Source organism: Schistocerca serialis, chromosome 8 (genome assembly GCF_023864345.2).
Source record: "Schistocerca serialis cubense isolate TAMUIC-IGC-003099 chromosome 8, iqSchSeri2.2, whole genome shotgun sequence".
Lineage (NCBI taxonomy): Eukaryota > Metazoa > Arthropoda > Insecta > Orthoptera > Acrididae > Schistocerca > Schistocerca serialis.
This window is the reverse complement of record NC_064645.1, coordinates 608295276-608319459: the sequence shown is the minus strand read 5'-3', so window position 1 is coordinate 608319459 and position 24184 is coordinate 608295276. Positions and strand designations below refer to the sequence as shown.

General features: G+C 57.6%; 5 protein-coding genes across 5 annotated transcripts; 1 reads left to right on the top strand and 4 right to left on the bottom strand.

Moving 5' to 3' along the window:
• Nucleotides 1–12948: 12948 nt before the first annotated feature.
• On the bottom strand, nt 12949–14377 carry LOC126417160 (uncharacterized). The gene is made up of 5 exons (XM_050085057.1): nt 14306–14377; nt 13976–14116; nt 13559–13888; nt 13243–13467; nt 12949–13191 (listed from the first exon to the last, which is right to left on the bottom strand). The coding sequence occupies exons 1-5, from the start codon at nt 14375–14377 to the stop codon at nt 12949–12951; spliced, it is 1011 nt and encodes a 336-aa protein (XP_049941014.1).
• Nucleotides 14378–14785: 408 nt separating this feature from the next.
• On the bottom strand, nt 14786–17644 carry LOC126417159 (NF-X1-type zinc finger protein NFXL1-like). The gene is made up of 6 exons (XM_050085056.1): nt 17243–17644; nt 17009–17161; nt 16426–16825; nt 15684–16354; nt 15318–15632; nt 14786–15238 (listed from the first exon to the last, which is right to left on the bottom strand). Exons 1-6 carry the CDS (start codon nt 17642–17644, stop codon nt 14786–14788), a joined length of 2394 nt encoding a protein of 797 aa, XP_049941013.1.
• A 72-nt stretch (nt 17645–17716) lies between these two features.
• On the bottom strand, nt 17717–18604 carry LOC126417157 (uncharacterized protein PF3D7_1120000-like). The gene is made up of 2 exons (XM_050085055.1): nt 18233–18604; nt 17717–18043 (listed from the first exon to the last, which is right to left on the bottom strand). Exons 1-2 carry the CDS (start codon nt 18602–18604, stop codon nt 17717–17719), a joined length of 699 nt encoding a protein of 232 aa, XP_049941012.1.
• Nucleotides 18605–18766: 162 nt separating this feature from the next.
• On the bottom strand, nt 18767–23417 carry LOC126417156 (balbiani ring protein 3-like). The gene is made up of 8 exons (XM_050085054.1): nt 23106–23417; nt 22530–22988; nt 21252–22466; nt 21044–21166; nt 20592–20926; nt 20326–20548; nt 19696–20208; nt 18767–19663 (listed from the first exon to the last, which is right to left on the bottom strand). The coding sequence occupies exons 1-8, from the start codon at nt 23415–23417 to the stop codon at nt 18767–18769; spliced, it is 4077 nt and encodes a 1358-aa protein (XP_049941011.1).
• On the top strand, nt 23416–24099 carry LOC126417155 (serine/arginine repetitive matrix protein 5-like; the record flags this gene model as incomplete). The annotated part of the gene is made up of 1 exon (XM_050085053.1): nt 23416–24099. A coding segment is annotated over exon 1 (684 nt), but the record flags the coding sequence as incomplete, so codon positions are not given.
• Nucleotides 24100–24184: the final 85 nt, after the last annotated feature.

Below are 24184 nucleotides of genomic sequence, written 5' to 3'. Positions count from 1 at the left end.
ACATATCCTATATTTTGCTGTCCTGCTTTAATGATTCCTTCTTTCAGCATATTCCAGTACTCGTTGGCATTATCAGGTGCTTCTTTGTCTCGTAATGTGTTTAGAAAGTCCCGAGACAGCATTTCTGTAATTTGTTCTTTGTTGGACCTTATCTTCTCTAGATCCCACTTCTTCACCATTGTCGCCTTTTTCAGTTTTTTCATTCTTATTTCTATTTCTGCCATAAGTAAGTTGTGGTCACTATTAATATCTGCACCTGGTAATGTGTGCACCTTCTTGATTCCATTCCTGTATCTTTCTTCTACCAGTATAAAATCGATTTGGTTTCTATATTTATCCCCTGGTGATTTCCAAGTGTAGATCCTCCTCTTATGGTTCTTGAACCATGTGTTTGCCGCTATCAGCTGCCTTTCCCTGCAGAAGTCAATTAACCTTTCACCTCTGTCATTTCTCTTTCCAAGACCATGACTGCCTACTATGTTTCCCTCTTTCCCTTCTCCCACAATGGCGTTCCAGTCTCCCATTACTATTTTGCAGCATTTTTATTTTCGTGGAGGGTAGTGAGTACATAACATTTTGAATAGGAACCCATGTCCGGAATCGTATCGTTTCCGTTCTACGACAGTTTCAGTTCAGATGTGTACCTCGTCAACATCTGCTTAGGGCAAGAGAAACGTCTCAGAGTTCCCTCTCCTGGTATGCAACAGGGTATACACGATGACGTGCGCTACGTCAAACGCTGCCCAGATGTCACTTATTGTCTGCTTTGCTGTGATACCGTGTCAATACCTGTGCATCACCGATAGAGGAGCCGGCCGGAGTGGCCGAGCGGTTAAAGGCGCTACAGTCTGGAACCGCACAACCGCTACGGTCGCAGGTTCGAATCCTGCCTCGGGCATGGATGTGAGTGATGTCCTTAGGTTAGTTAGGTTTAAGTAGTTCTAAGTTCTAGGGGACTTATGACCACAGCAGTTGAGTCCCATAGTGCTCAGAGCCATTTGAACCATTTGAACCGATAGAGGAAACATGGTGCAGTACACGTTTGCGGAATACACAGAAATGCTCCTGGTGTATGGCGCAGCTGGAGGTAACGGAAGAGCTGCTAGTCGGCTGTATCACGAACGTTTTCCACACCGTCACACTCCATCGCACAAACTGTACCTTCACCGTGAGGAGGCAGGACTGTGGTGCTCCACGGCGACGCCGCACTCCCGAATTTGAAGAAGGTGTACTGGGTCCCATTGAAGACAGCCCGTCAACGAGTTCGAGAACAATTGCGCGTGCAATGGCTGTTAGTCACAGTACCGTCTTGGACGTCCTGCATAAGCAACAATTACATCCGTACCACTTACAAAGGGTATATGCTGTGGGTCCAGCAGACTTTCCACAACGCGTCGCCTTCTGCACATGGTTCCCGCACCGTTGCATCGACTCGCCCCTGTTTCCACGTCGAGTTCTCTTCACAGATGAATGTAGGTTCACAAGGGATTGTGCTCTGAATGCTCGAAATAGCCATGTCTGGGTGGACGAAAACCCTCATGCCACGCAAGTTCAGGGATTTCAAGACAGGTTTGGAATTAACGTGTGGGCAGATATTCTCGAAGGTCATGTGATTGGACCATTCCTCCTTCCATCTTAGCTCTCGGGTCCCACATAATTAGTCTTCCTACGACACGTACTGGACCCGTTCTTGCAAGCTGTGCCATTGAATATTCGCCAGGATATGTGGTTTCAGCATGATGGAGCACCACTTCACTTTTCACTAACTGTCCGGAGACATCTCAACAGACGGTACGGTGAAAGGTGGACAGGCCATGGTGGTCCAACCGCGTGGCCGCCACGATCGCCGGATTTAACCCCTATGGACTACTTCTTGTGAGGTCGTATGAAGAGCATAATTTATGAGACAGCTGTAGAGACAGAGAAAGATCTGCTGGCACGAGTTCTGGCCGCTGCACAAGACACTGAAGAGACACCAGGTGGGATGGAGAGAGTGTACCAGAACATGCTTCGGAGGTAGAATGTGTGTAACAACGGCGGTGGTCGCCACATCGGGCCGCTGTTGTAATGCATCGGTACGTTGCGGCTGGTGCCGTAGGTGCTGGGTTCTTGTTGTTGTAGACTAATGTAAACCATAAGGTGTAAGTTGTAATGCAAATTCGTGAGTAATAACGGAACGAGTTAGTATTCTTTCCAAATGGATTGCAGCAATTGTACTGGGTCACGCCTAAGTACATTCCTCACGTGCGTGTGGATGAGATAATCATCTGCATTGAAATTGACGTAGAACGGAAACGATACGTTTCCGGACATGGGTTTCTATTCAAAATGTTATGTACTCGCTAGCCTCTACATGTCCTAGAAGTTTGCAATGGGAATTTCCGACCACCCTGTATATAAAACTAGAACTGTAAGTAATTAATGTCTGTATTCACTAATTAGTTAACTTTTATTTACCTTCTACCGTTACATTTTAACTATATTTCACTATCGTATTAAACTAACACTCAGAGTTTCACTGTAAAGTGATCTGTGGACGAATAAATTAACTGCATTACTTCATCCTCAAATATGTTGCTTTCATATTCTTTATCCCGTCGTAGGTGATTCTCTGTTTCCAGAATTGGCAAATTTATTTTTTAACTTTGTGGCCTGACGCCCAGCCTTTCTCAACAGTTATCATTTAACTAGGCGAAGAATCGTATAAACTTTGTTCTACGTTTCATCGTACTTTAAATGAGTCTGTATCGTATTTTCTGACTGGAATTTGGGGAACCGCTCAGAATTTTTCTAAACGGGCATGAAAAACCGCCCAACAACCACAATGGTCGGTGTCGACCCGGGCATGGCCCACCTATGTCTCGTAAACGTGATAGCGTCCTCCGCTTTAGGCTATACGAGTTTAAATATATTCTTCAATTTGGGTGAGTCATTCTCTACGTTAAGAGCTCATTTACAGTCCTTGCACCAATTCGACGTTTTAGCCAGGACCTCTGTTAGTCCATCATGGATGCAGGACATCGGCTGGTTAAGTAACTTTCAATGTCAATGAAATTCACCGACAGCCTTGTATCTTAAAATGTTATTTTATTTTGAGGGCTACCAGTTTCAGCATTTCACCATGCCACCTTCAGGCCCCATATTCATCTCTTCAAATAAACGAAAATGTGATATAGAGCCATAAAATTCTGTATGGCGTGAATTCAGTCATTACACTAGTGCTTCATTCGAAGACTTATGGCTGTGTATGACATTTTCGTTTATTTGAAGAGATGCGTATGGGGCCTGAAGATGACCTAGTGAAATGTTGGAACTGGTAGCCTTAAAAATAAAATAACGTCTTAAGATACACGGCTGTTGGTGAATTTCACTGACATTGACAGTTTTAGCCAGGAGTTCAGTCTGTGTAAAACTTAAAGCTGCTGAAAACGTCACAGTGCAGTTTATAACTCTAAAATACAGAACCAAGCAAAGCCTGCACCGACGCCAGTTCTTTTACGTCAGCGAGCAGTGTACATCCGAGCAGTGACACGTTACGTCGTCTTTCCGTGACTACGCTCGTTACGCAGGCATTCCGCACAATACCGCCATAAATCAGTTACATCATGAGGCACAACGTCTTCCTAGTTCCCTCTCGCACATATGTTGTCCGCCAAGTCTTAACCTCAACGAGAGAAGAGATAGCTCAGTGAAAATAGTAAATCAGCAGGACAGTTACAGATGTACTTGTCATACAGTGTGGTAATGTTGCAACTCACGCCCATCAGCACACACATTAATATAAGTTTCGAATTGTAGACGTAGATGTACAGGGGTTTGAACAGATTTCACTGTTGCATTTGACCACGAAAGTTGCAAATGGCAGTCGTCGTCAGACCAGTGTTCTGCGCAATTGTGAGAGCGTTTATGTCGGAGCTAAGGAAATTCCAACGTGGGCAAATTTTTGGTGCTCATATGGTGGGGCCTTCCGTAACGAAGTTAGCTGAAGTGCTTGGTGTTTGAAGAGACACCACGCGGAGATTTTCCTGCGTACAGGAAAAGCGCAAAACATCCGCTGTGTCATAAAGCGAACGGAATTGTTGTATTGAGTAATCGTGGCAGACGATCATTCAAGAGAATTGTGACGAAAAATAAGAGTACGACAAATGCAAAAGTCACTGCAGAACTGAATGTCGCACTCGCAAACCTTTTGAGCACCAAAACAACGCAAAGGGCGCCCCATTAGCTGGGAAATGCAGAGCGAGCTGGGATTCCAGAACCACGCAACAGTAACGCAAATGTTTCCAGAATGAGATTTTCACTCTGCAGCGGAGTGTGCGCTGATATGAAACTTCCTGGCAGATTAAAACTGTGCGCCCGACCGAGACTCGAACTCGGGACCTTTGCCTTTCGCGGGCAAGTGCTCTACCATCTGAGCTACCGAAGCACGACTCACGCCCCTTTACTTCTGCCAGTATCTCGTCTCCTACCTTCCAAACTTTACAGAAGCTCTCCTGCGAACCTTGCAGAACTAGCACTCCTGAAAGAAAGGATATAGCGGAGATATGGCTTAGCCACAGCCTGGGGGATGTTTCCAGAATGGGATATTCACTCTGCAGCGGAGTGTGCGCTGATATGAAACTTCCTGGCAGATTAAAACTGTGGGCCCGACAGAGACTCGAACTCGGGACCTTTGCCTTTCGCGGGCAAGTGCTCTACCAACCGAGCTGCCGAAGCACGACTCACGCCCGGTAGTTTCATATCAGCGCACACTCCGCTGCAGAGTGAAAATCTCATTCTGGAAACATCGCCCAGGCTGTGGCTAAGCCGTGTCTCCGCTATATCGTTTCTTTCAGGAGTGCTAGTTCTGCAAGGTTCGCAGGAGAGCTTCTGCAAAGTTTGGAAGGTAGGAGAGGAGATACTGGCAGAAGTAAAGCTGTGAGTACCGGGCGTGAGTCGTGCTTCGGTAGCTCAGATGGTAGAGCACTTGCCCGCGAAAGGCAAAGGTCCCGAGTTCGAGTCTCGGTCGGGCACACAGTTTTAATCTGCCAGGAAGTTTCAGTAATGCAAATGCCTGTAACAGGAAAACTTCGTGCTTAAATTATAAAACCCCGACAATGGAAGAAAGTCATGTGGTAGAATGAATCGTGCTTCACATTGTTTCCAACTTCTGGGAGAGTTCACGTCCCAAGAGTGAAACTTGACAGCAGTTCAGCGATTATGTGGGCAGCAATATCGTGGTATTCCATGGGCTGCATGGTTATTGTGCGAAGCCGCATTACTGCCAAAGATGTCCGCCCCGATAGCTGAGTGGACAGTTATGTAGATATAGAACTACCGACTACCAGGACGGCAACGGCACGTGATATATATCACATCTTGTCTCGACGATGGCCGAATAATGCCGTAGAGCGCCGCCAACCAACAGTTACGTGGTTAGTGGTACGGCGTACAGTGCACCACCCACACCTTGATACGGGAACGCGCGCACTGTGGTATCAGGTGGTAAATGGGAAATACGTGACTCGTTCCAGGTTGCATACAATTCATATGGCGGACGAGCCACTGTGTCCGCAGTGCAATGTTATAGACACTGAGGAGCATCGCCTGATATGCGGGCCTTCGGCGGACGTATGGTGTTTGGTCAACAAAATGACCGCCTTCCTCCTTCGGGTGGGGCCGCAAGCAATTGAACCACGGATACTACTTCTCCCAGATAGGACACATTATCCCCGAACAAAAACAAACGCAGTGACTTGGATTCGAGGTTTGACTGTGCGTTATCTTTTCCGAGACGGCAGTTAGAATGTACTCGACTTTTGGGCCTTACTACAAGAACATCACTCACAGCTTATGAGACATCCGAGATATCGAACATATTACGCTAATTTTTTAGGGAGTGCCTTGCTTGATCCCCCACCCAGTTGGGGTGTCCCGGGCAGGAGAATGTAATTGTTGCCTCTAAGTATCAGAACAAGAAAGGACCAGGACAGTGGAGAGGATCCACAAACACACGTGAAGACGTACCCGACACCAACGCGAGGCATAACGGGATTAGCGAGGTACGCGCCCAAAAGAGGAACGTGGTTCAAAAAATGGCTCTGAGCACTATGGGACTCAACATCTTAGGTCATAAGTCCCCTAGAACTTAGAACTACTTAAACCTAACTAACCTAAGGACATCACATACACCCACGCCCGAGGCAGGATTCGAACCTGCGACCGTAGCAGTCCCGCGGTTCCAGACTGCAGCGCCAGAACCGCACGGCCACCGCGGCCGGCGAGGAATGTGGTCCGTTATTGTTTTGTACTGACAGAAGCAGGGTACTTTTTCTCTATTATGTAAAAAGAAAGTCCACTTAGTTACTTTTCCCAGAAATATTTTATTTTATAAAAGCCATCGTCTTATATATTTAAAAAATGCTAGAAGCAGTTTATGTTTGTTATTGTTACACCATTACGTAAAAAAAGTCCACTTATTTACGTTTCACGGAAATATTTTATTTTATAAAGGTCATCGTCTTATATATAAAAAAATGCTAGAAGCAGTTCATGTTTGTTATTGTTACACCATAAAAAAAGTGGACAGCGCAAAAAAAAGTGGTCAGCATGACGGATTGCCGTTCTACGGGCCCAGGCTCGATTCCCTGCTGGGTCGGAGATTTTCTCAGGTCGTGGACTGTGTGTTGTGTTGTCCTTACCGTCATTTCATCCTCATCACCGGCACGCAAGTCGGCCAGTGTGGCGTCGACTGAAATAAGACTTGCACACGGTGGTCGAACTTCCTCGGACGGGGTCTCCTGAACAACGATGCCGTACGATCATTTCATATTTTTTATCGAATTCATCATCATTTCAAACCTATGCGGCGCGCAGGTCTCCCAATGTGGCGTCGAATGTAATAAGACCTGCACATCTACATTTATACTCCGCAAGCCACCCAACGGTGTGTGGCGGAGGGCACTTTACGTGCCACTGTCATTACCTCCCTTTCCTGTTCCAGTCGCGTATGGTTCGCGGGATGGACGACTGTCTGAAAGCCTCCGTGCGCCCTCGAATCTCTCTAATTTTACATTCGTGATCTCTTCGGGAGGTATAAGTAGGGGGAAGCAATATATTCGATACCTCATCCAGAAACGCACCCTCTCGAAACCTGGCGAGCAAGCTACACCGCGATGCAGAGCGCCTCTCTTGCAGAGTCTGCCACTTGAGTTTGTTAAACATCTCCGTAACGCTATCACGGTTACCAAATAACCCTGTGACGAAACGCGCCGCTCTTCTTTGGATCTTCTCTATCTCCTCCGTCAACCCGATCTGGTACGGATCCCACACTGATGAGCAATACTCAAGTATAGGTCGAACGAGTGTTTTGTAACCCACCTCCTTTGTTGATGGACTACATTTTCTAAACACTCTCCCAATGAATCTCAACCTGGTACCCGCCTTACCAACAATTAATTTTATATGATCATTCCATTTCAAATCGTTCCGCACGCATACTCCCAGATATTTCACAGAAGTAACTGCTACCAGTGTTTGTTCCGCTATCATATAATCATACAATAAAGGATCCTTCTTTCTATGTATTCGCAATACATTACATTTGTCTATGTTAAGGGTCAGTTGCCACTCCCTGCACCAAGTGCCTATCCGCTGCAGCTCTTCCTGCATTTCGCTACAATTTTCTTATGCTGCAACTTCTCTGTATACTACAGCATCATCCGCGAAAAGCCGCATGGGACTTCCGACACTATCTACTAGGTCATTTATATATATTGTGAAAAGCAATGGTCCCATAACACTCCCCTGTGGCACGCCAGAGGTTACTTTAACGTCTGTAGACGTCAAACCATTGATAACGACATGCTGTGTTCTGTTTGCTAAAAACTCTTCAATCCAGCCACACAGCTGGTCTGATATTCCGTAGGCTCTTACTTTGTTTATCAGGCGACAGTGCGGAACTGTATCGAACGCCTTCCGGAAGTCAAGGAAAATAGCATCTTCCTGGGAACCTGTATCTAATATTTTCTGGGTCTCATGAACAAATAAAGCGAGTTGGGTCTCACACGATCGCTGTTTCCGGAATCCATGTTGATTCCTACATGGTAGATTCTGGGTTTCCAAAAACGACATGATACTTGAGCAAAAAACATGTTCTAAAATTCTACAACAGATCGACGTCAGAGATACAGGTCTATAGTTTTGCGCATCTGCTCGACGACCCTTCTTGAAGACTGGGACTACCTGTGCTCTTTTCCAATCATTTGGAACCTTCCGTTCCTCTAGAGACTTGCGGTACACGGCTGTTAGAAGGGGGGCAAGTTCTTTCGCGTACTCTGTGTAGAATCGAATTGGTTTCCCGTCAGGTCCAGTGGACTTTCCTCTGTTGAGTGATTCCAGTTGCTTTTCTATTCCTTGGACACTTATTTCGATGTCAGCCATTTTTTCGTTTGTGCGAGGATTTAGAGAAGGCTGCCGGATCACCCCAGCAAGGGCTTCCCCGTCAATGACGCCAAACTCTCATTTTCATTTCACTGCCAAAGATTGTCAGCGTTTTGGCTGATCAGGTCCATCCCATGGCACAATGTTTGTTCTGCGTTGGTGATACTGGGTTCCAAGACGACGGAGTCGCAGTACACAGCTCACCATCCTTCAGGACTGCCATTGTGAGCACGAGGATGAACCGTCACATCACCCCTGGCCACCGCGGTCACAAGATCTCAATATTATTGAGCCTTTTTGGTCTACCTTAGATAAGAAGGTGCATGATCGTGACTCACCAATATAATCGTTATCTCAACTTGCCTCCGTTTTGCTGGAAGAATGGAATAAGAATCCCCTGAAAACCATACAGGAAGTATTTAGCTCCTCTGAGACGACTGTAAGCTCTTTTGAATGCCAACAGCTATCCTGCAAATTACTGGACATGGTAATGTATAGCGTTTTCAGTGTTTCCATATTCTTACCCACACCCCATAAATGTAGCTTTTTCTAACATTTTATTATTTGTTATTTAACAGCAACAGGTTTCTACGTAACAAAAATGGTTCAAATGGCCCTGAGCACTATGGGACTTAACATCTGTGGTCATTAGTCCCCTAGAACTTAGAACTACTTAAACCCAACTAACCTAAGGACATCACACACATCCATGCCCGAGGCAGGATTCGAACCTGCGACCGTAGCAGTCGCGCGGTTCCGGACTGAGAGCCTAGAATTCTACGTAACATCTATACTGGATGAACGATAGACAGGATACGATAAACATTTAAATTTCTCGACATCGGTACCACATAGATATTCGGTCCTTTCTGAAGTGGCAACTTCCGGCCCGCACCTGGCTAAACTTGTGCTCATAATATTGCACAAAACTAACTTTCCCTATCCTAAACGGTGGTGCCGCTACATTTCAGACAGAACTGCAAATTACTGTGCTGTAACTTCAGTTGTTCGGCCAGTTATCACTAATTGACCAATGTTGCTGACTAGTGGAAGAGGTGTGAGATGTACGTCAAGTAAGAAAACATAATAGCTGTTTATACACGTCGACATGAAACAGCTGCTCACAGACGGCTGATGGCAGCACTAGCAGTGAAGCGTACAAAAAGGGTGTTGGGGAGACGCAGAAATCAGTGCAGTTGTCGTCGTAATGCGGAAACGGAGCGATTTATCTGACGTCCAAAAGGACACGATCATTGGCTTTTGGAGATGGCTGGAAACATTTCCCAAATGGCTTAAGCTTTAAAGCATTTGTTTACTGCCGTGGTTGAAATATACTGCGCATGGCAAAATGACGCTATCCAAAACCGGCGCCGAGGCAACTGCGCTGAACCAAGGGCCTTATATGACATGGGTGAACGACAGCTGCAGGAATCTGTACGGGCTGAGAGACATTCAGCTGATCACCCAGATGGACCACGGGGCTACCAATAGTGTTTTCTGAACGACAGGTTACCGAATGTTGCTCCATATAGACCTCCGCAGTAGGTGCCAGTTTCTTGCACCATTGCCGACTGCTCTTCTCTGCGCCGACGGCTGGAATTTGCATGCCAGTTCCACAACAGGACATCCACCAAGTGGTGACAGGTGGCCTTTTCAGACGACAGATGTCGCTGGCATGTCGGAAGAATCTAGGCCGGAGGAGAGAGTGTTATGGTCTGGGAATGTTATCAACGCATTTTCTGGGTGGCCTCGTCATTCTCGAAGGCACAATGTATCAGCTCGGGTATGGATTAGTCCTTGAGGGCCATGTCCACTCCTAAATGCTGCTTATTTTTCCTCGGCACGATGGCATTTACCAGTAGGACAATGCAATGTGTGACACGGCTCACAGTGTACATACGTGATTCGAAGAGCTCCAGGTTGAGCTTACCGCACTCCCCTGGGCACCAGACGTCCTGGATCTAAAGTCAATCAAAAGTCTGTAGGACAACCTCGATCTGGCTGTACCCACCATGGGCCCTCAATGGATAAACCTAGCGCAGCCAGCCGCAGCACTGCACTGGAGCCAACATAACTCCACACCCTGTCGATGTCTTCCAGAACCTCACTGACTTCTTCCTGTACGTCTCTGAGTGGACCTCTCTGCAAAGGTCGTCACATTAATGCGATTGGGCAGTGCACTACTTTAAAACCAACTGATCACGTACAAAGACAGAGGAAATTGTTCAGTTAACCTGTAGTGATTCAACATCTCTTAACAGCTTAGTCGTCGACAGGGCGATAAACCCTAATCTCTCTTCCCGTAGTGATTCAACAATAACTTGAAATGAGACTTTTATCGCTGACAGATATTTTCGACAGGCTTGCAATTCCAATCTTGAGGACACTCACCAATCTAATGACTGAAGAAGACGTCGGTATCTTTATCAAAATTGCCGTAGAAATGTAAAAACGGTGACTGGAATGGATCTTGTAGTACACAGGGTGTTACGAAAAGGTACGGCCAAACTTTCAGGAAACATTCCTCACACACAAAGAAAGAAAATATGTTATGTGAACACGTGTCCGGAAACGCTTACTTTCCATGTTATAGCTCATTTTATTACTTCTCTTCAAATCACATTAATCATGGAATGGAAACACACAGCAACAGAACGTACCAGCGTGAATTCAAACACTTTGTTACAGGAAATGTTCAAAATGTCCTCCCTTAGCGAGGATACGTGCATCCACCCTCCGTCGCATGGAATCCCTGATCCGCGGATGCAGCCCTGGAGAATGGCGTATTATATCACAGATGAAGAGTCTCTACATTTGGTACCGGGGTTGCGTAGACAAGAGCTTTCAAATGCCCCCGTAAATGAAAGTCAAGAGGGTTGAGGTCAGGAGAGCGTGGAGGCGATGCAATTGGTCCGCCTCTACCAATCCATCGGTCAGCGAATCTGTTGTTGAGAAGCGTACAAACACTTCGGCTGAAATGTGCAGGAGCTCCATCGTGCATGAACCACATGTTGTGTCGTACTTGTAAAGGCACATGTTCTAGCAGCACAGGTAGAGTTGGTTGGTTGTTGCGGGGAAGGAGACCAGACAGCGAGATCATCGGTCTCATCGGATTAGGGAAGGACGGGGAAGGAAGTCGGCCGTGCCCTTTCAAAGGAAACATCCCGGCATTTGCCTGGAGCGATTTAGGGAAATCACGGAAAACCTAAATCAGGATGGCCGGACGCGGGATTGAACCGTCGTCCTCCCGAATGCGAGTCCAGTGTACAGGTAGAGTATCCCGTATGAAACCATGACAACGTGCTCCATTGAGCGTAGGTGGACGTAACTAAAATGAACTCTAACATGGAAATTAAGCGTTTCCGGACACATGTCCACATAACATCTTTTCTTTATTTGTGAGTGAGGAATGTTTCCTGAAAGTTTGGCCGTACCTTTTTGTAACACCCTGTATAGTTATCGTGTATGGAACACACTCAAGAGTATTGTCTCGCGTTGGTGTGGTTAGTGTTCAGTTTATTGGCTGTTCTTTCATGAATGCACCACCCGTAGGAAAGCAAGCATATAGGATGGAATCTGTTAAAATGGTTCAAATGGCTCTAAGCACTATGGGACTTAACATCTGAGGTCATCAGTCCCGTAGAACTTAGAACTGCTTAAACCTAACTAACCTAAGGACATCACACACATCCAAGCCCGAGGCAGGATTCGAACCTGCGACCGTAGCAGTAGCGCAGTTCCGGAATGAAGTGCCTAGAACCCCATCGGTCACGCGGCCGACCTGGAATCTGTACTTGTAACTCGGAGAAATGGCACTCAAGCAAAGTTGGTTCATTTCTGATACTGTGGTAGGTTACCAGGAGATGGGGAATGAGTGAGTGAGTGAGTGAGTGTGTTAGTTACATGTTCTAGCGATCATTTTAATGATTCTTTTATAGAAATGATGTGAAACGAGTCAGTTTACAGCATATGTACACATGATTAGTGTTAATATTAGCCGGCCGCGGTGGTCTAGCGGTTCTAGGCGCTCAGTCCGGAACCGCGCGACTGCTACGGTCGCAGGTTCGAATCCTGCCTCGGGCATGGATGTGTGTGATGTCGTTAGGTTAGTTAGGTTTAAGTAGTTCTAAGTTCTAGGCGACTGATGACCTCAGCAGTTGAGTCGCATAGTGCTCAGAGCCATTTGAACCATTTGGGGTCACAGTCATCGAACTTCCTGCATAGTCTCAAGACTTGGCCCCATTCGATATCATCCTTTTCCCAAACTTAAAGAACACCTTCGAGGACATCACTTTAATAGTGGCGAAGCAGTGCAAGCAGAGGTGAGATTGTGGCTCTGTCAACAAAGTCAAACATTCGACAGTAACGATATCAACAAATTGGTCTCTCAGTGGGAGAAAGTGTTCGTCTTCAGGATAAATGTTGAGAAATAAATGTGTAGATATGAAGATTAACATTATAAGTTAATGCCGTTTGTTTTACTTATGAAGCTCCCGAGTGTTTCGGGTACTTCTAGAGCAGCTTGCTTCACACACTCACACACTCACGCGGTCGCGCGATCGCACACACGCACTCGCACTCGCACACGCACTCGCGCAAGCGCTCCCGCACGCACTCGCGCACGCGTTCCCGCACGCACTCGCACTCGCGCACGCACTCGCAATCGCACTCCCGCACGCATTCGCGCACGCGCTCCCGCACGCACAAGCGCACGCACTCCCGCACGCATTCGCGCACGCGTTCGCGCATGCACTCGCACTCGCGCACGCACTCGCAATCGCGCACGCACTCGCAATCGCACTCCCGCACTCATTCGCGCACGCGCTCCCGCACGCACTCCCGCACGCATTCGCGCACGCGTTCGCGCATGCACTCGCACCCGCGCACGCACTCGCAATCGCGCACGCACTCGCAAACGCACTCCCGCACGCATTCGCGCACGCGCTCCCGCACGCACAAGCGCACGCACTCCAGCACGCACTCGCGCACGCGCTCCCGCACGCATTCGCGCACGCGTTCGCGCATGCACTCGTACTCGCGCACGCACTCGCAATCGCGCACGCACTCGCAATCGCACTCCCGCACGCATTCGCGCACGCGTTCCCGCACGCGCTCGCACACGCTCTCCCGCACGCACTCGCGCAACGCGCTCCCGCACGCATTCGCGCACGCGTTCGCGCATGCACTCGTACTCGCGCACGCACTCGCAATCGCGCACGCACTCGCAATCGCATTCCCGCACGCATTCGCGCACGCTAACGCGCACGCACTTGCGCACGCGCTCCCTCACGCACTCGCGCACGCACTCGCTCAAGCACTCGCACTCGCGCACGCACTCGCGCACGCACCCGCGCACGCGCTCGCGCACGCGCTCGCGCACGCACTCGCGCTCGCGCACGCAATCGAACTCGCGCACGCTATCGCACTTGAGCACGCGCTTGCGCACGCACTCGCGCAAACACTCGCACTCGCACACGCACTCGCACTCGCGCACGCACTCGCACTCGGGCACGCACTCGCAATCGCGCACGCACTCGCAATCGCACTCCCGCACGCATTCGCGCACGCACTCCCGCACGCACTCGCGCACGCGCTCCCGCACGCATTCGCGCACGCGTTCGCGCACGCACTCGCACTCCCGCACGCACTCGCAATCGCACTCCCGCACGCATTCACGCACGCGCTCCCGTACGCACTAGCGCACGCGCTCCCGCACGCATTCGCGCTCGCGTTCGCGCTCGCACTCGCACTCGCGCACGCACTCGCAATCGCGCACGCACTCGCAATCGCACTCCCGCACGCATTCGCGCACGCGTTCCCGCACGCACTCGCGCACGCACACGCACTCGCACTCGCGCACGCGCTCCCGCACTCACTCGCGCACGCGTTCGCGCACGCACTCGTGCACGTGTTCGCGCATGCACTCGCACTCGCGCACGCACTCGCAATCGCGCATGCACTCGCAATCGCACTCCCGCACGCATTCGCGCACTCACTCCCGCACGCACTCGCGCACGCGCTCCCGTACGCACTAGCGCACGCGCTCCCGCACGCATTCGCGCTCGCGTTCGCGCTCGCACTCGCACTCGCGCACGCACTCGCAATCGCGCACGCACTCGCAATCGCACTCCCGCACGCATTCGCGCACGCGTTCCCGCACGCACTCGCGCACGCACACGCACTCGCACTCGCGCACGCGCTCAAGCACTCACTCGCGCACGCGTTCGCGCACGCACTCGTGCACGTGTTCGCGCATGCACTCGCACTCGCGCACGCACTCGCAATCGCGCACGCACTCGCAATCGCACTGCCGCACGCATTCGCGCACGCACTCCCGCACGCACTCGCGCACGCCCTCCCGCACTCATTCGCGCACGCGTTCGCGCATGCACTCGCACTCGCGCACGCACTCGCGCACGCACTCCCGCACGCACTCGCGCACGCGCTCCCGCACGCATTCGCGCACGCGTTCGCGCATGCCCTCGCACTCGCGCACGCACTCGCAATCGCGCACGCACTCGCAATCGCACTCCCGCACGCATTCGCGCACGCACTCCCGCACGCACTCGCGCACGCGCTCTCGCACGCACTCGCGCACGCACTTCCGCACGCATTCGCGCACGCGTACGCGCATGCACTCGCACTCGCGCACGCACTCGCAATCGCGCACGCACTCGCAATCGCACGCCCCCACGCATTCGCGCGCGCACTCCCGCACGCACTCGCGCACGCACACCCGCACGCACTCGCGCACGCGCTCCCGCACGCATTCGCGCACGCGCACCCGAATGCATTCGCGCACGCGTTCGCGGTCGCACTCGCACACGCACGCACTCGCAATCGCGCTCGCACTCGCAATCGCACTCCCGCACGCATTCGCGCACGCGCTACCGCACGTTCTCGCGCACGCACTCCCGCACGCATTCGCGCACGCGTTCGCGTTTGCACTCGCACTCGCGCACGCACTCGCGCACGCACTCCCGCACGCATTCGCACACGCGCTCCCGCACGCATTCGCGGACGCGTTCGCGCATGCCCTCGCACTCGCGCACGCACTCGCAATCGCGCCCGCACTCGCAATCGCACTCCCGCACGCATTCGCGCACGCACTCCCACACGCACTCGCGCACGCGCTCCCGTACGCACTCGCGCACGCGCTCCCGCATGCATTCGCGCACGCGTTCGCGGTCGCACTCGCACTCGCGCACGCACTCGCAATCGCGCACGCACTCGCTATCGCACTCCCGCACGCATTCGCGCACGCGCTCCCGCACGCACTCGTGCACGCACTCCCGCACGCATTCGCGCACGCGTTCGCGTTTGCACTCGCACTCGCGCACGCACTCGCGCACGCACTCCCGCACGCACTCGCGCACGTGCTCCCGCACGCATTCGCGGACGCGTTCGCGCATGCCCTCGCACTCGCGCACGCACACCCAATCGCACTCCCGCACGCATTCGCGCACGCGCTCCCGCACGCACTCGCGCACGCACTCCCGCACGCATTCGCGCACGCGTTCGCGCATGCACTCGCACTCGTGCACGCACTCGCAATCGCGCACGCACTCGCAATCGCACTCCCGCACGCATTCGCGCACACGCTCCCGCACGCACTCGCGCACGCACTCGCACTCGCGCACGCACTCGCAATCGCGCACGCTCTCGCAATCGCACTCCCGCACGCATTCGCGCACGCGCTCCCGCACGCACTCGCGCACGCACTCCCGCACGCATTCGCGGACGCGTTCGCGCACGCACTCGCAATCGCGCAGGCACTCGCAATCGCACTCCCGCACGCATTCGCGCACGCGCTCTCGCACGCACTCGCGCACGCACTCCCGCACGCACTCCCGCACGCGCTCCCGCACGCATTCGCGCACGCGTTCGCGCACGCACTCGAACTCGCGCACGCACTCGCGCACGCGCTCCCGCACTCACTCGCGCACGCGTTCGCGCACGCACTCGTGCACGCGTTCGCGCATGCACTCGAACTCGCGCACGCACTCGCAATCGCGCACGCATCGCAATCGCACTCCCGCACGCATTCACGCACGCGCTCCCGCACGCACTCGCGCACGCACTCCCGCACGCATTCGCGCACGCGTTCGCGCATGCACTCGCACTCGCGCACGCACTCGCGCACGCACTCCCGCACGCACTCGCGCACGCGCTCCCGCACGCATTCGCGCACGCGTTCGCGCATGCACTCGCACTCGCGCACGCACTCGAGCACGCACTCCCGCACGCATCCGCGCACGCGCTCGCAATCGCGCACGCACTCGCGCACGCACTCCTGCACGCACTCGCGCACGCGCTCCCGCACGCATTCGCGCACGCACTCCCGCACGCATTCGCGCACGCACTCCCGCACGCATTCGCGCACGCGTTCGCGCTCGCACTCGCACTCGCGCACGCACTCGCAATCGCGCACGCACTCGCAATCGCACTCCCGCACGCATTCGCGCACTCACTCCCGCTTGCACTCGCGCACGCGCTCCCGTACGCACTCGCGCACGCGCTCCCGCATGCATTCGCGCACGCGTTCGCGCTCGCACTCGCACTCGCGCACGCACTCGCAATCGCGCACGCACTCGCAATCGCACTCCTGCACGCATTCACGCACGCGCTCCCGCACGCACTCCCGCACGCACTCGCGCACGCGCTCCCGCACGCATTCGCGCACGCACTCCCGCACGCATTCGCGCACGCGTTCGCGCACGCACTCGCACTCGCGCACGCACTCGCAATCGCGCACGCACTCGCAATCGCGCACGCACTCGCAATCGCACTCCCGCACGCATTCGCGCACTCACTCCCGCACGCACTCGCGCACGCGCTCCCGTACGCACTCGCGCACGCGCTCCCGCATGCATTCGCGCACGCGTTCGCGCTCGCACTCGCACTCGCGCACGCAATCGCGCACGCACTCGCAATCGCACTCCCGCACGCATTCGCGCACGCGCTCCCGCACGCACTCGCGCACGCACTCCCGCACGCATTCGCGCACGCGTTCGCGCATGCACTCGCACTCGCGCACGCACTCGCGCACGCACTCCCGCACGCACTCGCGCACGCGCTCCCGCACGCATTCGCGGACGCGTTCGCGCATGCCCTCGCACTCGCGCACGCACTCCCAATCGCACTCCCGCACGCATTCGCGCACGCGCTCCCGCACGCACTCGCGCACGCACTCCCGCACGCATTCGCGCACGCGTTCGCGCATGCACTCGCACTCGCGCACGCACTCGCAATCGCGCACGCACTCGCAATCGCACTCCCGCACGCATTCGCGCACTCACTCCCGCACGCATTCGCGCACGCGTTCGCGTTTGCACTCGCACTCGCGCACGCACTCGCGCACGCACTCCCGCACGCATTCGCGCACGCGTTCGCGCACGCACTCGCACTCGCGCACGCAGTCGCAATCGCACACCCGCATGCATTCGCGCACGCGCTCCCGCACGCATTCGCGGACGCGTTCGCGCATGCCCTCGCACTCGCGCACGCACTCCCAATCGCACTCCCGCACGCACTCGCGCACGCGCTCCCGCACGCACTCGCGCACGTACTCCCGCACACATTCGCGGACGCGTTCGTGCTCGCACTCGCACTCGCGCACGCACTCGCAATTGCGCACGCACTCGCAATCGCACTCCCGCACGCATTCGCGCACGCGCTATCGCACGCACTCGCGCACGCACTCCCGCACGCACTCCCGCACGCGCTCCCGCACGCATTCGCGCACGCGTTCGCGCACGCACTCGCACTCGCGCACGCACTCGCGCACGCGCTCCCGCACTCACTCGCGCACGCGTTCGCGCACGCACTCGTGCACGCGTTCGTGCATGCACTCGCACTCGCGCACGCACTCGCAATCGCGCACGCACTCGCAATCGCCCTCCCGCACGCATTCGCGCACGCGCTCCCGCACGCACTCGCGCACGCACTCCCGCACGCATTCGCGCACGCGTTCGCGCATGCACTCGCACTCGCGCACGCACTCGCGCACGCACTCCCGCACGCACTCGCGCACGCGCTCCCGCACGCATTCGCGCACGCGTTCGCGCATGCCCTCGCACTCGCGCACGCACTCCCAATCGCACTCCCGCACGCATTCGCGCACGCGCTCCCGCACGCACTCGCGCACGCACTCCCGCACGCATTCGCGCACGCGTTCGCACATGCACTCGCACTCGCGCACGCACTCGCAATCGCGCACGCACTCGCGCACGCACTCCCGCACTCACTCGCGCACGCGCTCCCGCACGCACTCGCGCACGCGCTCCCGCACGCATTCGCGCACGCACTCGCACTCGCGCACGCACTCGCGCACGCGCTCCCGCACTCACTCGCGCACGCGTTCGCGCACGCACTCGTGCAGGCGTTCGCGCATGCACTCGCACTCGCGCACGCACTCGCACTCGCGCACGCACTCGAGCACGCACTCCCGCACGCATTCGCGCACGCACTCGCAATCGCGCACGCACTCGCGCACGCACTCCCGCATGCACTCGCGCACGCGCTCCCGCACGCATTCGCGCACGCGTTCGCGCACGCACTCGCACTCGCGCACGCACTCGCAATCGCGCACGCACTCGCAATCGCACTCCCGCACGCATTCGCTCACGCGCTCCCGCACGCACTCGCGCACGCACTCCCGCACGCATTCGCGCACGCGTTCGCGCATGCACTCGCACTCGCGCACGCACTCGCAATCGCGCACGCACTCGCAATCTCGCACGCACTCGCGCACGCACTCGCAATCGCGCACGCACTCGCAATCACACTCCCGCACGCATTCGCGCACACGCTCCCGCACGCACTCGCGCACGCACTCCCGCACGCATTCGCGCACGCGTTCGCGTTTGCACTCGCACTGGCGCACGCACTCGCGCACGCACTCCCGCACGCACTCGCGCACGCACTCCCGCACGCATTCGCGCACGCGTTCGCGCACGCACTCGCTCTCGCGCACGCACTCGCAATCGCACTCCCGCACGCATTCGCGCACGCGCTCCCGCACGCACTCGCGCACGCACTCCCGCACGCATTCGCGCACGCGTTCGCGTTTGCACTCGCACTGGCGCACGCACTCGCGCACGCACTCCCGCACGCACTCGCGCACGCACTCCCGCACGCATTCGCGCACGCGTTCGCGCACGCACTCGCTCTCGCGCACGCACTCGCAATCGCACTCCCGCACGCATTCGCGCACGCGCTTCCGCACGCACTCGCGCACGTACTCCCGCACGCATTCGCGGACGCGTTCGGTACGCACTCGCACTGGCGCACGCACTCGCAATCGCGCACGCACTCGCAATCGCACTCCCGCACGCATTCGCGCACGCGCTCCCGCACGCACTCGCGCACGCACTCCCGCACGCACTCCCGCACGCGCTCCCGCACGCATTCGCGCACGCGTTCGCGCACGCACTCGAACTCGCGCACGCACTCGCAATCGCGCACGCACTCGCAATCCCACTCCCGCACGCATTCGCGCACGCGCTCCCGCACGCACTCGCGCACGCACTCCCGCACGCATTCGCGCACGCGTTCGCGCATGCACTCGCACTCGCGCACGCACTCGCGCATGCACTCCCGCACGCACTCGCGCACGCGCTCCCGCACGCATTCGCGCACGCGTTCGCGCATGCACTCGCACTCGCGCACGCACTCGAGCACGCACTCCCGCACGCATTCGCGCACGCGCTCGCAATCGCGCACGCACTCGCGCACGCACTCCCGCACGCACTCGCGCACGCGCTCCCGCACGCATTCGCGCACGCACTCCCGCACGCATTCGCGCACGCGTTCGCGCACTTACTCGCACTCGCGCACGCACTCGCAATCGCGCACGCACTCGCAATCGCACTCCCGCACGCATTCGCGCACTCACTCCCGCACGCACTCGCGCACGCGCTCCCGTACGCACTCGCGCACGCGTTCGCGCACGCACTCCCGCACGCGTTCGCGCTCGCACTCGCACTCGCGCACGCACTCGCAATCGCGCACGCACTCGCAATCGCAATCCCGCACGCATTCGCGCACACGCTCCCGCACGCACTCGCGCACGCACTCGCACTCGCACTCGCGCACGCACTCACTCGCGCACGCGTTCGCGCACGCACTCGTGCACGCGTTCGCGCATGCACTCGCACTCGCGCACGCACTCGCAATCGCGCACGCACTCGCAATCCCACTCCCGCACGCATTCGCGCACGCGCTCCCGCACGCACTCGCGCACGCACTCCCGCTCGCATTCGCGCACGCGTTCGCGCATGCACTCGCACTCGCGCACGCACTCGCGCACGCACTCCCGCACGCACTCGCGCACGCGCTCCCGCACGCACTCGCGCACGCGTTCGCGCATGCACTCGCACTCGCGCACGCACTCGAGCACGCACTCCCGCACGCATTCGCGCACGCGCTCGCAATCGCGCACGCACTCGCGCACGCACTCCCGCACGCACTCGCGCACGCGCTCCCGCACGCATTCGCGCACGCACTCCCGCACGCATTCGCGCACGCGTTCGCGCACTTACTCGCACTCGCGCACGCACTCGCAATCGCGCACGCACTCGCAATCGCACTCCCGCACGCATTCGCGCACTCACTCCCGCACGCACTCGCGCACGCGCTCCCGTACGCACTCGCGCACGCGCTCCCGCATGCATTCGCGCACGCGTTCGCGCTCGCACTCGCACTCGCGCACGCACTCGCAATCGCGCACGCACTCGCAATCGCACTCCCGCACGCATTCGCGCACTCACTCCCGCACGCACTCGCGCACGCACTCGCGCACGCACTCCCGCACGCACTCACTCGTGCACGCGTTCGCGCATGCACTCGCACTCGCGCACGCACTCGCAATCGCGCACGCACTCGCAGTCGCACTCGCGCACGCATTCGCGCACGCGCTCCCGCACGCACTCGCGCACGCACTCCCGCACGCATTCGCGCACGCGTTCGCGCATGCACTCGCACTCGCGCACGCACTCGCGCACGCACTCCCGCACGCACTCGCGCACGCGCTCCCGCACGCATTCGCGCACACGTTCGCGCATGCACTCGCACTCGCGCACGCACTCGAGCACGCACTCCCGCACGCATTCGCGCACGCACTCGCAATCGCGCACGCACTCGCGCACGCACTCCCGCACGCACTCGCGCACGCGCTCCCGCACGCATTCGCGCACGCGTTCGCGCATGCACTCGCACTCGCGCACGCACTCGAGCACGCACTCCCGCACGCATTCGCGCACGCGCTCGCAATCGCGCACGCACTTGCAATCGCACTCCCGCACGCACTCGCGCACGCCCTCCCGCACGCATTCGCGCACGCGTTCGCGCACGCACTCGCAATCGCGCACGCAATCGCAATCGCGCACGCACTCGCAATCGCACACGCACTCGCAATCGCACTCCCGCACGCACTCGCGCACGCACTCCCGCACGCATTCGCGCACGCGTTCGAGCACGCACTCGCACTCGCGCACGCACTCGCACTCGCGCACGCACTCGCACTCGCGCACGCACTCGCACTCGCGCACGCACTCGCAATCGCACACGCACTCGCAATCGCACTCCCGCACGCATTCGCTCACGCGCTCCCGCACGCACTCGCGCACGCACTCCCGCACGCATTCGCGCACGCGATCGCGCATGCACTCGCACTTGCGCACGCACTCGCACTCGCGCTCGCACTCGCACTCGCACTCGCGCACGCACTCGCACTCGCACTCCCGCACGCACTCGCAATCGCACTCCCGCACGCATTCGCTCACGCGCTCCCGCACGCACTCGCGCACGCACTCCCGCACGCACTCGCGCACGCGCTCCCGTACGCACTCGCGCACGCGCTCCCGCACGCATTCGCGCACGCGTTCGCGCTCGCACTCGCACTCGCGCACGCACTCGCGCACGCACTCCCGCACGCATTCGCGCACACGTTCGCGCATGCACTCGCACTCGCGCACGCACTCGCGCACGCACTCCCGCACGCATCCGCGCACGCGTTCGCGCACGCACTCGAACTCGCGCACGCACTCGCAATCGCGCACGCACTCGCAATCGCACTCCCGCACGCATTCGCGCACTCACTCCCGCACGCACTCGCGCACGCACTCCCGCACGCATTCGCGCACACGTTCGCGCATGCACTCGCACTCGCGCACGCACTCGCGCACGCACTCCCGCACGCATCCGCGCACGCGTTCGCGCACGCACTCGAACTCGCGCACGCACTCGCAATCGCGCACGCACTCGCAATCCCACTCCCGCACGCATTCGCGCACGCGCTCCCGCACGCACTCGCGCACGCACTCCCGCACGCATTCGCGCACACGTTCGCGCATGCACTCGCACTCGCGCACGCACTCGCGCACGCACTCCCGCACGCACTCGCGCACGCGCTCCCGCACGCATTCGCGCACGCGTTCGCGCATGCACTCGCACTCGCGCACGCACTCGAGCACGCACTCCCGCACGCATTCGCGCACGCGCTCGCAATCGCGCACGCACTCGCGCACGCACTCCCGCACGCACTCGCGCACGCGCTCCCGCACGCACTCCCGCACGCATTCGCGCACGCGTTCGCGCACTTACTCGCACTCGCGCACGCACTCGCAATCGCGCACGCACTCGCAATCGCACTCCCGCACGCATTCGCGCACTCACTCCCGCACGCACTCGCGCACGCGCTCCCGTACGCACTCGCGCACGCGCTCCCGCATGCATTCGCGCACGCGTTCGCGCTCGCACTCGCACTCGCGCACGCACTCGCAATCGCGCACGCACTCGCAATCGCACTCCCGCACGCACTCGCGCACGCACTCCCGCACGCATTCGCGCACGCGTTCGAGCACGCACTCGCATTCGCGCACGCACTCGCACTCGCGCACGCACTCGCAATCGCACTCCCGCACGCATTCGCTCACGCGCTCCCGCACGCACTCGCGCACGCACTCCCGCACGCATTCGCGCACGCGATCGCGCATGCACTCGCACTTGCGCACGCACTCGCACTCGCGCTCGCACTCGCACTCGCACTCGCGCACGCACTCGCACTCGCACTCGCACTCGCGCACGCACTCGCAATCGCACTCCCGCACGCATTCGCTCACGCGCTCCCGCACGCACTCGCGCACGCACTCCCGCACGCACTCGCGCACGCGCTCCCGTACGCACTCGCGCACGCGCTCCCGCACGCATTCGCGCACGCGTTCGCGCTCGCACTCGCACTCGCGCACGCACTCGCGCACGCACTCCCGCACGCATTCGCGCACACGTTCGCGCATGCACTCGCACTCGCGCACGCACTCGCGCACGCACTCCCGCACGCATTCGCGCACGCGATCGCGCATGCACTCGCACTTGCGCACGCACTCGCACTCGCGCTCGCACTCGCACTCGCACTCGCGCACGCACTCGCACTCGCACTCGCACTCGCGCACGCACTCGCAATCGCACTCCCGCACGCATTCGCTCACGCGCTCCCGCACGCACTCGCGCACGCACTCCCGCACGCACTCGCGCACGCGCTCCCGTACGCACTCGCGCACGCGCTCCCGCACGCATTCGCGCACGCGTTCGCGCTCGCACTCGCACTCGCGCACGCACTCGCGCACGCACTCCCGCACGCATTCGCGCACACGTTCGCGCATGCACTCGCACTCGCGCACGCACTCGCGCACGCACTCCCGCACGCATCCGCGCACGCGTTCGCGCACGCACTCGAACTCGCGCACGCACTCGCAATCGCGCA